General features: G+C 44.6%; 1 protein-coding gene across 11 annotated transcripts in view; it reads left to right on the top strand.

The window, feature by feature from the left end:
- Positions 1-15,731, top strand: part of CLIP1 (CAP-Gly domain containing linker protein 1) — a 74,054-nt gene that overhangs the window by 12,147 nt on the left and 46,176 nt on the right. For all 11 annotated transcript variants that reach the window (XM_044440583.1, XM_044440584.1, XM_044440585.1 and 8 more), the window contains 6 exons: positions 1,626-1,819; positions 2,266-2,837; positions 10,192-10,316; positions 10,768-10,984; positions 13,975-14,172; positions 14,669-14,772. In XM_044440583.1, coding sequence (XP_044296518.1) covers positions 1,726-1,819; positions 2,266-2,837; positions 10,192-10,316; positions 10,768-10,984; positions 13,975-14,172; positions 14,669-14,772 — 1,310 coding nt within the window. In that variant the 5' untranslated portion in view covers positions 1,626-1,725. Of the gene's footprint in view, positions 1-1,625; positions 1,820-2,265; positions 2,838-10,191; positions 10,317-10,767; positions 10,985-13,974; positions 14,173-14,668; positions 14,773-15,731 lie in introns of those variants that run through there.

The following is a 15,731-nucleotide window of genomic DNA, read 5'->3' as shown; positions in this document are numbered from 1 at the left end:
TCCTCCCCGCATAACTACTTTGTGTGGTTAATCTGCTGGAATAATCATTTGAAAGGCTTCAGGGGGTGTTTCAGCTCAAGGGATTTACACCACTGGCATTAGACTAAATGAATTGTGGCTTTTAAGTGCCTATGGAATACCAGGAAATAGAGCAGAATGCTTCCTTTTAGTCCCTTCCTCCATAGGGAAAGCATGTGCTTCCACCACATGCATGTTGTGCTTTTATAGGCCTTTTCACTCTCTGTCATCCAGTGGGTGTCATGCAAGCATATAACATGGGGAGTAAGAGCAGGGGAAGAGGTGTAGCAGAGCCCAGACAAGACCTCAGTCTTTGTGCAAAATGGCGAGGGGGTGGCTGGCTTTTATTTTACCATGAGCATCTAAGCGAGAGCCAGGGTGCAAGTCACGTGAACCGCAGTTGTCAACCTGGGGATCAGGAGGAGAGGGAGACGCGCCCTGCCTTTCTGCACCGGAGCATTCCCTTCTGCTTCAGAGACCAGCTTCCGCCCAGGCTCAGGGTGCTGGTAGGAGTCCCGGGAAGATTATCTAACGCTGCACCACAGAGGCCTGCAGTGCTGCCGGGATACTGCGTAAACAGCGGGATCTGCGTTCCATAGCCTATGTGTCAAGTTCTGAGAAAAGGGCTGAGCAAGCAAGTTACTTCTGCGGTGCCCTTTGGAACCTCTCTGCCCCCTCGGGAAAGCTGCTTGTAGGTGATTTAATTGTTTGTCTTTCCTGTGCCACTAGCCTGCTCGCTGCTTGTTTTCAAGCACCTTTGGGCTTAAGTTGCACATTTGTAAATAGCCATTTAGATCACAGTTCAGCATGTGCTGAGTTAAAAATAATCTGTCATTTTCTCGTTGCAATTAAAGCATGTCGCTCTGGTCACCAGGTGAAGAAGACTAGATGCAAATTGCTTCAAGAAAGGAATCTGTCGGTGTGGTTCCTTCTGGAAAGCCTATAATAGGCCCCTAAAGCAAAGTTATTCACTCATCCTAGCAACATCCTCTCTTGCTCTGGCTCCAAGGAAGCTGATCTGGGGCACTGTATGGGGAACTGTATACCAGGCCAACAAGTCTCGGGATCCTCAGCAAGGAGTGCTGCTAGAGCAGAGGTGGACGCTTGTTCCTTCGCAGTCAAGGGAGGGTGCTCTGTTGATTATCTTGAAGGGGTTTTGCTATTGTTTGGATCGTAAAGGCTTTGATTCCCCAAACATGTGCCAATTACTTTTCTTTCCTTGATCACTCTTCTTCCTTGTAAGGCTGTGTGTTTTGCTTTAGAACGTTGAAACACTTTGTAAATACCTAGAATTTTCTGAATGACTCAAATGGCTGAGTCTTTTCTGTAGTGGTATTCTGTAAAGAGTTCTGGCGGCTGCTGCTAGCTGAACACTGAATGTGAAAACAGCAGTCACAAACACTTTAGATATCTTTTTAAGTTTTTTTTAAAAAGTCAATATGCTTTTGACAAAATGAGATTTCTAGTACGTGGTAGTTTCCATCTTTGCTCTGAGAATATTCCTTTAATCTTCCTCAGAATGAATGATTTGGGTGCAGAAGTTTCTTTACAAGCAGTTCCAAAGCAAAAAGAGCATTTATATTTCCTTTTTTCCCCTCTTTGCACAGGTTTAACCCAAAAGCAAACCTCGGAAACCATACCTGCATCGATGCTTTGGAAAAGGTAGTTTTTGCAGACAGAGGGATTAAACAAGCAGTGAAAGAGAAGATGAGCATGTTGAAGCCAAGTGGGCTTAAGGCTCCTACCAAGATTAGCAAGCCTGGAAGCGTGCTTCAGAAAACGGCGACATCTGTTGCTTCTGGTAAGAGTTTGACATCCCATCATGCTAGAGGTTGCCTCTCTGTAACGTGGCAGCGCTGAGGTTGCATGCAGCAGCGCTGAAGGCAGTGCCAAGTCAAAATACCAAAAAGAAGCCTATTACGAGAGCTCTTGCTGCTGGGAGAGGGATATGGCCCTTCTAAGAGTCGAGGGAAGCCACATCAAACCAAGGAAGCCCCCAAAGCAGAACTGGCCGGGCGAAGGTGGTGTGCCCATGGCAACGGAGCCTGGCCATCTGGGAGCTCGGAAGGCGGAGATTTGGACCTGACCTAGGCTAGATTTGGTTTCTGTGGCCAAGGTTCAGCCCCCTCCCCGATTGCACAATCCGTTTTCTTTTTCCTTCGGAATAAGAAAGGCAGACAGTAGCTATCTTATTTGAGGCACGTACAACTGCAGAGTAAGTCTCTTTTCTTTCACATTTGTTTCTAGTCCCACCAGAAAAATCAGCAGCCAGTGAGAAAACGTCGGCTGCACCTGCCTTAGAAACACAGGATGAGTTTGTGGATGACTTCAGAATCGGGGAGCGTGTTTGGGTCAATGGGAACAAGCCCGGCTTTATTCAGTTCCTGGGAGAAACACAGTTCGCTCCGGGACAGTGGGCAGGAATCGTTCTGGATGAGCCCATTGGCAAAAACGATGGCTCTGTGGCCGGAGTCCGGTATTTCCAGTGCGAGCCCTTGAGAGGAATCTTCACAAGGCCCTCCAAGCTAACGCGGAAAGTGGTGGCGGAGGACGAATCCAATGGTACTCAGGCTTCCTCTGCTTCTCGAGCAACTTCACCCACGTCTGTGTCAGCTGCTAGCCTTGTGTCTTCGCCTTCCGCAGTTGCACACCTGCCTCCCACAGGTATTCCGCACAAAACGTCTCCTGCTGCGAAGGAGCACCCTGCTTCTCAAGTCAGCAATCTTTCGAAAACAGCAAGCGAATCCATCTCAAACCTTTCTGAAGCCGGTTCTGTAAAGAAAGGAGAAAGAGAACTCAAAATAGGTGACAGAGTTTTGGTAAGTTTTTGATTTTGTGTTCTGTTTCCAAGAAATTATACTATTAGACAGCATGACCTGAGGCCTCACTTCAGAATAGGGCAACAGAACCTCTGGCGCCCATTTCCATTCCAACCTGCCTAAAAGCTGCGATCGGCTTGAGGCCTTTCTCTGCATGCTCCAGCCATTGGTGGGGAGGCAGGTGCTCCTAGGGAAGAGAGCCGGCTCCATGCAGGCAGGCTGATCGTGAAATTCTCTTCTCCAAGCAGCCTGCTTGGTACCAACTCCATCATGTAGTTCTCATGCAATATAATCTTATTTTCCCAGGCATTACACATTTTGTCCCTGCCATTTTATTGTCCGTTTTATCTCATATTTTGTTGTAATTCTAGAATTAGAATTTGTTGTAATTCTAAATGCAATGCTCAGTTATCTTGCTAGCTGCCCCGAGGGTATTTTAATCATTTAATTTATTTGATTTGCATTCTGACTGACTGTCAAAAATGGCACTTAAGTAGCATATCAGGTTACTCAACAGTAAACAAAGTCCACATTCACTACACTGTAAGGGATACAATAACTGAGATGAGCTTTTTCTGAATTAGAATTGTTGTCGTGCTTCACTTTCAGTCTCCAAAATTTATGCCTACAGAGCGTTTTTAAGAGTTTCTGCATGAATCGCTGATCAGGGTGTCCCTTCTCACTGGAGGGTGGCACACCAGGTGCCGTTGTTTCAGTGCAGCGAGAGGCCAGGTGCGGCTTCCTTCAAGGCCTTGTAATTCTGTGGTGCCTCTGGGTCACAGAGGATTGCACGATCCATTTCTCCTGAATATAGACATGATTTGGATCAGGACCTGTAGAAAAGTCCTCTTCTGAGGATGGGGTTGTTCGGCTGATAGGGACATGTAATGGTTTAGTTGACTTATTTTAGCAACATAAAGTTTGGGAACAGTTGTCGGAGTGAGCGCCTGGTCCTCTTGCACCCTCTGCTCTAGAGATAGCTCTTCATATCACAAAGTTAGGAAACAGGCATTGCATTGTCCTTCTGACCACAGAAGGTTTCCTGAGTGAAAGTCAGGAGAGCCAAAGGTCAAACGGATCTACTGAGTCAAACACCTCTAAAGCTTTGTCAGCCGCCCTTCGAGGAACCTCATGGGCTTGAAAGACTTCCCACCTTCCTGAGCTCTCATTCCTTGTTCAGTGGCTCAGGCTTTCTAGAAGGGCGTTTGCTCTTCACGCTTGTGGGCAATTTAGGCTTGGAGGCCTGGCAGTTGCTTGGGAAGACCAGACCGTCAGCTGCTGTTGTGAGCTGACAGTTCTTCCAGAAGGCAGTGGAAATGCCACTGGGCTTGCCCAGTTCAAAGGCAGAAGCGCATTGTGTTATGCATGCTGACAGCACGATCGCCCCACGCTTCTTTTTGCAGGATTTCTTGTTACTTACCCAGACGGCGAAAGTGACTCCATTTGCCTGCTTGTCAAAGTTCTGCAGGCCTGGCAGTTTTCTTCTTGGGCATCGCATAACCTCAGAGACCTGTTAGATGCCAGCTCTGATACATCCTCGTTTTGACTGGGCTGTCGACAGCAAGAACAGTCTGGAAAGCCTTGCTGAGCCTGTCATTTGTGAATTGCTTTTGCAGTCGCGTTGGCCTTCTCCTACGGAAGACAATAAGCAAGAGCTGAAATGTGACCTTTCCCTATATAGGTTTCCCACGATGCTGCCAAATTTCAAAATACAGGAAGTTAAGTTTGATCCACACGTAACCTGACTAAGGGAAAAAAAGCTGATTTTTCCCTGTAAGGTCATGGTGTTGCCACACTGTGTATTCCCCTGTGCCATGTCATTGGCTGCTGCTGGCAGGAAAACCTGTAATCTGGCAATAGCATGAAATTGGATAACAGATCCTAAATGATGCAGGAGAGAGGAAGAGAGGTTGAGGTGAAGATGCATTGGAGCCCCCCCCCCCCAGCTTGTGCAGCTTGAAGTCTCCGCCACAGATAAAGTTATCAATCATCTGTTCCTCACTGGATGGCTTAGGTACATCAGACCACCTGCATAGTTCTTCTAGACAGGTAGCTTGCCAGGCCTACTGTTTGGGCTGAACCATGGCGCATGGTCCAGGGAGGGCAAGGAGCTTTCATTGAGGTGTGTAAGGCTAACCTGGGACACCTTTTGTATTCCTTGCAGTTACGAGGGTGTATTGACTCTTAATTCACCTATATGAACTAATCTGTTAGGTGAAGTTTTGGTGTATTGTAGCCCCTTCAATGACATTTGGGGTAGCTTCCCAATTCAGTTCTGTGGCTCACAAGTAAATTGCATCGAAAAGTGTTTTCCTGCCCAAATCAGTTTCCTGACACAGTGAATGTTGAGCTTGGAGCCCTGTTGGTTGTTCTTCAAATTCAGCTCCTATTAGGAGGGAAGAGTGGTGATGGATGTGAGCCTAAGTATTTCTGGCTTTCGCCAGAGTGAGAGTGTGTGTGTGTGTGTGTGTGTGTGTCAAAGAAGGAGGATGCGGTGGCCTCAGTTTGGTGAATGCACTTTAAGCTCTTCTAACTTATTATCTTGACTTAGATCCTCTCAGGTGAGCCGTGCTCTAGCCTTAGAGGTCACAGGGAACATGGTTTAACAGAAGCATTCTTAAAATGATCCAGTTGTGCTAAGCGTGAAGACAATCCCTAGACTTCATGCATGTCACTTTTAAAAAGTTAGTAGAGAATGTTGTCCCTGAAGGACCTACATGTAAAAGCTTCCATGAATATTGCAAGAGACAATGTTGCTTCAGGGCATGGGGCGTTCCAGCCAAGTAGTATTCTCCCAGAATATATGAAGTACTAGAAAGGCAGGGATAGGTGTATTTCTACATCAGGCATCTTAGAAGCAAATGTATAGCAAGCTTGTATTTCATATGAGATTTCCAAATGGAAAAACCTAAATCATTCATGCCATTGTATCAAAAACACTTTAGAGGCTTTGAAAGGAAGAACACTGATAATTTAATATCCCCTCCCCACAAATAGCTTGCTTAGATGTATTTGAAGCTTTTGTAGTCCACAGGAGGGAAGGAAACCGACTTTATTTATGTATTTCATTTGTGAGTGTGGAGTAAAAATCTAAGTAAATCAAGACAGAGCGGGTGATACAATGGTTCAAAGCAGAAGAGTGAAAGGGTGATAAAAGTCAAATATTCAGTTATTCACAGGTATTCAGTTTCTAAGGTATTTTTGTGCAAACTAACTAAGTTCTTTATTTTAAAAATGAAATCCAGTCCTTCTGGTTGCAGGCATAAATGACATGGGATGGTATAGAGATTAAAAGACAGAAATAAGGAGGCAAGGAAAAGATTGCAGTAAGAAGGCAAGTAAAATTGTGATTAGCTGAACACTGAAAAGCTGTCCTCTATCAAGCCCATATACTACTATTATACAAAGGTTGAAACAAAGACTGTCACTTGAAATTATAACCTCTATATTTTTATATATAATTGCTCCAGGACGTAGTACATTGCTCCTTCACAGTCTTATTGCAGAAACGGATGCATTTTTCTATCACAATTAAAGGAGGCAGTTGGAAATGAACAGTCAAATCTGTTTATAGCTGGTTGAATTTGGCTTGTGTCGTTTCTAAATGGGTGAAGGCAGCATTTTGTATAACTGCAGTGTCGCATGACAAAACTCGCACTTTTAGAGATGAGTTCTAAAGCTCCAGTGTCTAGCAGATGTCTCAAAATATTACAAAGCAAATTTGCATGTTAGGGGAAACTCTGGAGGAGGTGGCTCTGTGTTTTTGTGACTTTCTGCCTGTGCCTTGTTTTAGTTCATCTTATTTTTATCCATCTGAGTGTAGGTAAGGCAAAATCTACCCTAACTTTGAGAGACAGCTTTAAGAATGAATTTTTCAGTGAAAAGGAGTACAGGTTAAAATGATCAAAAGCACATTCCAGTGCCCTCCATGGCAGAAGTCTTCAGGCTGGGAACCTTGTGTGTATCCAGTGGAAGAAGCAAGGCATGGGAGTGGTGATCCGCCATGCTTTTTGTGGCCGTCTAGTGAAGTGTCAGGAAGGGGGAAGAAACGAGACTGGGACTCCAATAGAAAATACGTAAGCCATCAACTCCAGCCTGCTTACCTCCCTGCTTCTTCCTCTCTAAGGCTCAGGTGCACAAGATTTCTTTTTGGCCATGAATGAAATCAAAGCTTCTACTTTGATCTTAATAAAGGAAGTATTTCTTAGTTGGTATGGAAGCTGTGCTATGTTATCCTTGCAAAAACTCTGTAGGGTAGATGAGTCTATGAGAACATCATGAGCCTGAGGATGCACGATGACCCTCATGTCTGCAGAGGATTTGAATCCAAAGCCAGCCCATTATCTGCCCCGCTTCATTGGTTCCATGCAGTGTGTGGATGAGTCAGGAATAAACAGAAGAAGAGCCAAGTGGCTCCATCTCAGTAGCCGACCTGGAGTAGTTCTTTTTTTAAGCTTCCAGACACATTTTTATATACAAAATGCTGTCTGTAGCACCACGGCCCATCCCCTTTTGGGGAGGAACTGGTGCTCTTTCCCACATGTTCAAGTGTTGTGTTCTGCAGAAGAAGAATGCTAAAGATGCCTATTTACAACAGTGTGTGTGTTTGTGCCATCTGCTCTCCTCAGCATGCTTTTTATGTCTTTTCTTGTAAAGAACAAAAACAAAAAATCAGGGGAGAGAGAAGCATTTTCCTGAACTCTTCAATGTTGAAAATTTGTTTCCTTTTCATATTTGACAACTGATGCTTAATTGTGATGTTACTCATTTTAGGTGATTTAAAAACTGGATGGGTACCAAGCTAAGCTTTTCCTCCTATTCTGTCTCCCTCTGCCCTGCAGGTTTGAGGTAGGGAGTTCCAGTGATCTCCGGATCAGTTCTGGCTCATGACTATTTTACATCATCCATCCTGAATTAAATGGGGCTGTCATACTCTGCTAAAAAAAGCCTTGGCATCTTTTCTCTGCTCTTCAATTTTTTAGCACTCTGCCTCAGTACGAGTGAAGGTCACTAGCACAGCTATTTATTCAGGATGCCAGATTGCCCTTGTTTATTGATAAACTTGTCAGGTGGGCTTTTTGTTCTTGGGGGGTTTTTTAGCAGGGGGAAAAGACAGCCACTGATCTTGGCTGCCTGCTTCCCGACATAGTAAAACTGTGTTAAAGTGGCACGGCAACCAACTGTACGACCTCCAAGCCAAAACTAGCAGTAGTATAAACATTTGTGCTCACACAATTGAAATTTATTTTATGCTTCCTGGGATAGTTCCTATTACAGCCCTGGCCACATTTTTGGGCAAATCGGTCCTCAAAAGAGTGACAGTATATTAACCTAATGCATAGTACAATATGTATGTAGCCCTGCTGGAACTTGGGGTAGTTTTGCTTCTGGCCTGTTTTATTTGGGAATAAGCAGTAATGCAATGATGGATGAGAAGTTAGTTTATCCTGCTGTTTTTTTGTGGTCGTAATTGGTATGAACCACCATGAGAGCTTTAGCTTTGGGCAGGATAGAAATGAAATAAATAGATACTGATAAAAGAAAAATACAAAATAGTACTTTCTAACTCTCGATCACCTTTTCTTTCAGGGTATATTATGCGCACTTATAAAAGAGAACTTAATTTGAAAAAGAGAGATATTTGAGGGAGTACAAATCGAAACTGCTTTCTAGTCATGTGCATGCTGAACTTGTGCAACTTTTCCTGTTTGGGTTTTTTTTTTTTTTTAAAGAGTGGCGTGTACACAAAGTTCTGCATATTTTCAGAATCGATGCTAACAGGGTTGCCTAAAGAGTGTTCTAGGAGAGGAATAACTTGACTAGCTGGTTGAGTGGTTGCATGATGTCCTATCGGAACAAGGTCCATCCCAGAACGCAGTGGTGTCTATGAGTATTGGAAGTTGCTTCTGGGATGGATTGAGTGTTTAAACTCAATCTTACACATGTTTAAACAGAATTGCATATTTAGCCTTTTAACAATCAAAAAACCTATTGGCACTACATGCTCTTTAGAATATCATCTTTCAGCTGCTGTGGTACTTACATTGTGAACACAAAACAGCTCAAAAGAAGCGATAGCCCCTTCTAAACCATTTGCTTTCTGTCTTGAGTAAACATATATAAGTAATTTTTAGGTTTGTCACCTGAATCAAGTTGTGCATATAGCTAATACTGTAAACACGGATAACTCCTGATAGCTTTGAATTCCCCTCCGCCAAATTATTTAATTATTTCTATTCGTACATTAACTTTCTCGGAGACTGCATTATAAATATTTCTGTTGGTGTTGGTTTGATCTTCAAGTTTCCCGTCCAGGTTAAAGTGCATGTTTCTGATCAAGAGTGCTTGTTGGCAGTCACTACAGGTAACTGTGTTGGCCGAAAAAAGTTTGCCCAAAATAACTCAACATCCTGAATGCACGAGATTTCCTGAGGAACTCATTACAATTTTGAATTAGTTATGTGTGAAAACTGCTGTTCTTGCCAACATGTTGAACATGTATCCACAGTGGTTCAGAGTGGCTTGGCTTGCACCAACTAGACCTGCAGTTGAAGGAATTGTTTGCTTTCTCTTTCCAGTTAATGTTGTGTTTTAATACTGTGGTACAGCGGCCTCCGGAGGCCAAAGACTGACTGTAGCTACAGCTTATCAATTTATGCATAATACTAAAGCATAGTGCAAAACCATGCTTTACAAACCCACGTTAAGCCATAGCTTCTTATCCTGGTTTGCCGGGGTAGACATAGCAAAACATGGTTAAACGTTCTTAAAAACCATGGAATTGAGCTGGTGACCAGCTCCTGCCATGCTATCCTCTCATGCTTGTTTAATCTGTTGTCAAAGTCAGACTCATCTCTGAAGAGCTTTGAGAACTTGTTACTTACAGGACAAGGATAAAATTTCCTTGCCTGACCATTTCTACCTCACCTGTTGTGTTTCTGTTTTCATTTGCCAGAAGGTGGAACTGTAAAATTAACTGTAGAATTTGGCTAGGAATTAAGAGTCAGTAGCAATAATATTTTTTAAAAAATCAAAGAATTTAACTTTTTTGAGAGCCATATTGCTGGAAATAACAGCTTTCCCATCCCCAATTCTGCATGTTTAATTTTCCACCAGGTAGTTCTGTATTACTGGACAGTAACTAATTCCCAATTTCATTACTCTGTATGGAAGAATCATAGTGTGCATTAGATAACATTCCGATGTGTAGTAAATTACAAGGTTAAAAATGGTTTAATTGTATATTAGATGCCTAAAAGCCACTATTACAGGATGCAAAATAGTTTTGCTTCTGATCTTGTTTTGTGTCTTGAGTTGTTTCTCTAAGCTGCTCCCCCTCTTCTTCGTGAAACAGGTTGGTGGTACGAAAGCTGGCGTGGTGCGCTTCCTAGGGGAGACCGACTTTGCCAAGGGAGAATGGTGCGGTGTCGAATTAGATGAGCCCCTGGGGAAGAATGACGGTGCCGTGGCCGGAACAAGGTTAGTTCGAATCCACAAAAACAACGAGGGGCCTGGCAAGACTGGCCTTAGTCCCTGTGTCTTCACGTGAGGCCTCTTCATCTCTGCTGATCCAACCCCAGAATGTTCTAGACCAGCACTGGCGACCAAGGCACATCTCCAGACGGTCGGACCTCAGCTCCTCCTAGGAGGAATTTATGTTATCAGTAAAATAAAAGCAATTCTAGCTACTACAAGCCATAAGGACCAATTCCATTTCTTCATATACCGGCGCAGCCCTACTGACTTTGTGGCAGTTACACGTGTGTAAGTGGTCAAAGCATGTAGGACTGCTGCTGACGTGCTTGTGTGTATTGTGCGCAGAATTCCTTTTAACATTCTTGAATAGATCTGTGACACACATGGGCACGTCTGCCTTCTGTGAAATAGCCCCTCATTTCCGAGTGTTCTCTCCTCTCCTTTGCACCACCAGGTACTTCCAGTGCCAGCCAAAATATGGCCTGTTTGCCCCTGTCCACAAAGTTACCAAGATTGGTTTCCCCTCGACTACGCCGGCAAAAGCCAAGACGACCGTCAGGAAAGTCCTCCCAACACCCACAAGCTTGAAACGCAGCCCAAGCGCCTCCTCCCTCAGCTCACTGAGCTCCGTGGCATCATCAGTAAGCAGCAAGCCAAGCCGTACAGGACTAGTAAGCTTCTTTTCTTACTGCATGCTTTACATCCCCTGAGCAGAAATTGGCACTGCCTGTGTCTGGCTTTTATAAAACAGAGGATAGCACAGATCTTGAGAAAAGCACGCATGATTTTTCATTGTCCATTTTCTCCTAATGTTTTTGTTCACTGAAAGCATGCATGGAAAAAATCTTGGCTAGCCCTGAGGAGCAGAAGAGTTGGTTTGTTTTTAAACTTGTGTACTTAACATTTAATCCAAGCTAACAATTGCTGCTTACAATAAGTGAGATGTGTATGCTTTAATTATAAAGTAGATAGGTTCTGTATTACCTGCATGGTATCCCAGTTCCTTCCATAATGCATTCGCTATTAAAATTGGGCTGACAACCTGAAGAAAATAAGACCCTGTGAAGCTTCCAAGTCATCAGCTACAATCCTAAATTTGCTTACTGTGTTGAATACATTTAAGTAAACATGTGTAGCATTGAACAGTTCTGGCTCTTGTTAGTTTATAGAGAAATTCTTTTTTTAAGTGCAAACTAGCTTTGAGAATAGACTGTTTGGAAAGTAATTTTTCCTCTCTCTGAATCAGTCATCATGCTTGTGTATAATTGGCCAAGATGAATTAATATACTGTCCAAATTTCAGTATACTTGAGTTTATAAAGCCTCTTTCTTTTTACTTCAGGTTAACTTTTGTAAGACTCAGACAATGTAAAAGTGTTGAGTTGATACTACTTTAACATCTTACTCACTGTAGATTAACTGTTTAATACATTATATTTTTAGTAATCTAATCTTGGGTCACCTGCAGCAAATGGAAGCTCATCATTCTTCGCTGGTATAAACTGATAAAGATTGGGCCGGACATTACAGTGTTTTTAAATAGATCATTGTTATCAAAATAGGTCCATTTTGAAGATACTGTTACCAAAGCTGCTTCCAAATGAGTAGCTTCTAGCACTACTCAATAATTGCTTTTTTATTGTGCATTATAAACAGAATTGCAGTCAACTTGCCTCACAGTTGGGAGTTTTGTACTTCATGTGCGCATCCTGGCAGTGTTTTCTGCACATCAGAAGGTGTGACCTCACTGCATCGCGTGGAGCCATTTGATGCGTGGCACACATTTCTTATAAATTATGGCATGCTTGCCATATTGAATTCTTGTTTTTAATTGATTTTTAATGATGGCTGAAGCACTTTCCAGCTGTTTTTTCATGAAAGAGACCTATAACACTATAATGCTATAATGTTGATTTAAAAAATACAATAACTTGTTAGTGCTGTAACATGATGGTACAATGAGGATAATTTTTGAAAACGATTAGAAGAAATTCCAGATGCTGCCATTTGGAAATGCCCAGAAAGGGATTTTTTTGGACTTAAAAAAAAAAACCTTCTAATTAAAATGATGACATTACAGTGCTATTGTTTTCTTTCAAAATGAGACAAGTATAATTGCAAACCGATTTCACGATTACTACGACTGGATTAAAAAAAACCCAGGCGTACAAGGAAACAGTGTTTTGCTGCATGTGACCCCAGGTTGACTTGAATAAGTGAGCAACTTCTTTGGCTTAACAGAAGGACGTTTTTTATATTTAGCCGGTGCCCATGTCAAAGAATGCTTAGCAGCTTAACAAGCTAATCTTCTGTTGAGGCTCCCACCTTAGGTTGAGGCTCCCACCTTTGTTTCTCTTTGAACCCTTCTGTTTCCTACCTTCTGATTGCTGCATTAAGAGTCTTGCTATGCAGGTATGTTCACTTCCTTTCTTGAACTACTAAAGCAAAAACTCGAATAGGGAAGCAAATAGCGTTTTCAGCATTGCCGCCCCCACTGCCTGTGTTACGTGGAGCAGACACGCCTTGTGCCTCTGTGGCCGCGACCCCTGAGGAGGAGCTGCAACGATGCCCAGTTCCTCTTTGGCACTGAGTGCGCACCTGCCTGCCTGCCCGCCTGCCTGCCCTCCCGTCCTGCCCTGATGCGCCTGCCCCGGCACGGCTTCTCCTTTCCTCGCTCCCAGCCACTGTTCCAGTGACAAAACAGCATGGCCTGCGTACCGCGCGTATTTGCCGCGCTGACACAGAACAGGGCACGCATTCCAGCTTGCACACGTGGTGTGGGGGGGGCATGCACAGAGCTCCCTGGTGAGGCCAGATGTGCGCCATGCCCGTCCTTTCACAGGGTGGGCAACGCGGCCCCCCCAGAGGTTTCTGGCTTACCTTTCCCAGAAGCTGTAGGCAGCCCAGCGAAGGGTGCAGCATCCCGTCGGAGCTGTAGGCTGGAATGGGTCACACCTGCACACCCTGCTCTTTTCTGCACCTGCCTGAAGCAAGTAGCCACATGGGGGCTTCCACCCTGAATTTCCTGTATCGTCTGCCTGCGCTTGTTTGATACAAGCAGGACCCACTGGCCAGAAGCTGCTTTCTAGCCTTGTTCTTTCTCTCCCCAGCACCCTCCTCTGTCCCCTGTTCACACAGGATTTGGGATTCATGGACTGCTTGCAGTGGGAAAAGGAGGCAGCCATGCCCGTTTAAACATCCCTGCCCTGTGGCGAACATCTCCGTGCCTTGTTGCAGTTCTGTCGTATTTCTAGTCACCCACCAAGCCACCTACAAAAAGGGGCGCGTCCTGTATAGACCTGGGCTTAGGATTGCTGAAGTGCCCGCTTCCTTGATCTGGCCAGAGGGGGGTCCCGTGGAGCGTGCACAATGTTTATCCAGCCGCAGGAGGCCGAATCGGTCTGTGTGCCTGCTGGTTAATGCACTTGCGTTCGGCTGGATCCTGGGAGCTGTTAGGATCCAAGGGAGGTGCTCGCCCTTGGCTGTGCTTCGCCTTCTCTGTGCCCGCTGGCTCCTTGCTGGAAGAAGCGGATGTACACAGCGTTGCGCTTGTGAAATCCCAGCGTAAAAAGCTGGCGGCGAATGTAGGAGAGCCAACGTGCACGTTCGTGCTTTGTCGAAATGGCCGCAGAAGTCCTAAAAACGGTGTCTCCCCCTCAAAGTTGACAGAAACATCTTCTCGATATGCAAGGAAGATCTCGGGCACCACTGCTCTGCAGGAGGCACTGAAGGAGAAGCAGCAGCACATCGAGCAGCTCCTGGCTGAGCGGGACCTGGAGAGGGCAGAGGTCGCCAAGGCCACCAGCCATGTGGGGGAGATCGAGCAGCAGCTCGCCCTGGCACGCGACGGCCATGACCAGGTACCCGTTCGCGTCTCGTGCCCCTGCGCTCTGTACAGGTGGGGAATAGTTGCCTGTTGACATGGGGCTGGCAGAAAACCAGCTCTCTGCCTCCTAGTACAAGAGGGAGGAGTCAGGAACAAGACCATGTTAAAAACTGTGGATTTTTTTTCCAGGGCTGCTAAAGAGGCTGCAGCTTAACAGGGACGAAATGACCACTGATCATTTTAATAGGCCAGGGCTCTGAGTCATTCCGTAATCTCCCACTGTCCAAGGAAGATCTCGGGCACCACTGCCCAATAGCACTGTGCCTCTTGCGTTTGTCAGATCATCCCCTAAGATAAAATACATCCATTCTCAGAATATGATGTTGCCGTCTCTTTGCAGGCAAATCCCAGCCCTTTATGAGGGGAATTAAGCTGCTTTTGAAACTGTATGTTACATATGGAGCCAGCATGCTCTAGTCTGGTCTAAGTAAATAGGTGACTTATCTAAAATACATTCCTTTGTTAATCAGCGAATACTGGAAATGGAAGCTAAGATGGACCAGCTGCGAGCTTTGGTTGAAGCTGCTGACAGAGAGAAGGTAGAGCTGCTTAACCAGCTGGAAGAAGAGAGAAGGTAAAACAAAGATTCAGGGCGAAAATTACAGAGAGACCATCTGTACAGTTGTGGGTCAAATTATATATATATATATATATATATATATGCGCAGAACAAGAACAAGGGAAAACCCCATGGCCAGTGGGTTCAATTTGAGTTGATGGTGAGCACAGCAGGAGAAAAAAATGCCAGGTTGCAGGTTCATGGCCTTCAGAAACTCGTCCCCATGCCCTATTTGTACAGAACATTCACTCAGTTCTATATCATACCTAGCTGTCAGGACTTCCCTTGAGAAATTGTGATTTGGGGAGCTCCTGATCATTCTTTCTTTGAAGATCTCTAATCTCCCAATTATAGTTTCTGAGAATCCATTGAAGAAGGGATGCTTGGCTAGAAAGTGATGGGAAATAACGTTGCATGTTAAAAGAGCTGTGTACATTGAGTAAGAGAGCATGCTGAAACTCTGTGACCAGGCTGCCTAGCTGAGGATTATTGTTCAGCAATAAGGTATCGCTTCGTGCAAGGCACGGCAATTCCAGTTTGGGGACCACTTTAACTCTGTCTGGGCTTGGCCTTGAGCTCACCTTGAGCAAGTTGCTAGGCAACCTAACAGCACTAATGGACTTGGCTGATAGACTTTAACGGGACTGGAATTCTGCAGCTCAAGAAATATTTGCAGCTTCAGCTGTCTAGGATTTTCCCCACTTCCATATACAGTTGTAACTGAACGGCCTGTGGATGCCCACCTTCAAAAAACAGTAGAATCAGTAGGAACTTGAGGAAGCTCAGTAGTTTTGCTTTCCGCTCATCAAGTTTTTTCCCCCTGTCCTTCACAAATTCTTTCCCTGCTCTGGGACATGTTCCCACTGTGTTAAGAACTGCAGAGTCCTTAACTTGAGAGAAATGACAGTGTTTACACGGTGGCCGCAGTTCAGCACATAAGATTCACAGAGGCCGTCAGGGCTTCTAAAAAGGAA

The sequence above is a fragment of the Varanus komodoensis genome, unplaced genomic scaffold, assembly GCF_004798865.1.
Source record: "Varanus komodoensis strain SLA01 unplaced genomic scaffold, ASM479886v1 scaffold38, whole genome shotgun sequence".
In the NCBI taxonomy this organism is placed as follows: domain Eukaryota; kingdom Metazoa; phylum Chordata; class Lepidosauria; order Squamata; family Varanidae; genus Varanus; species Varanus komodoensis.
This window is presented reverse-complemented; position numbering and strand designations above follow the sequence as displayed.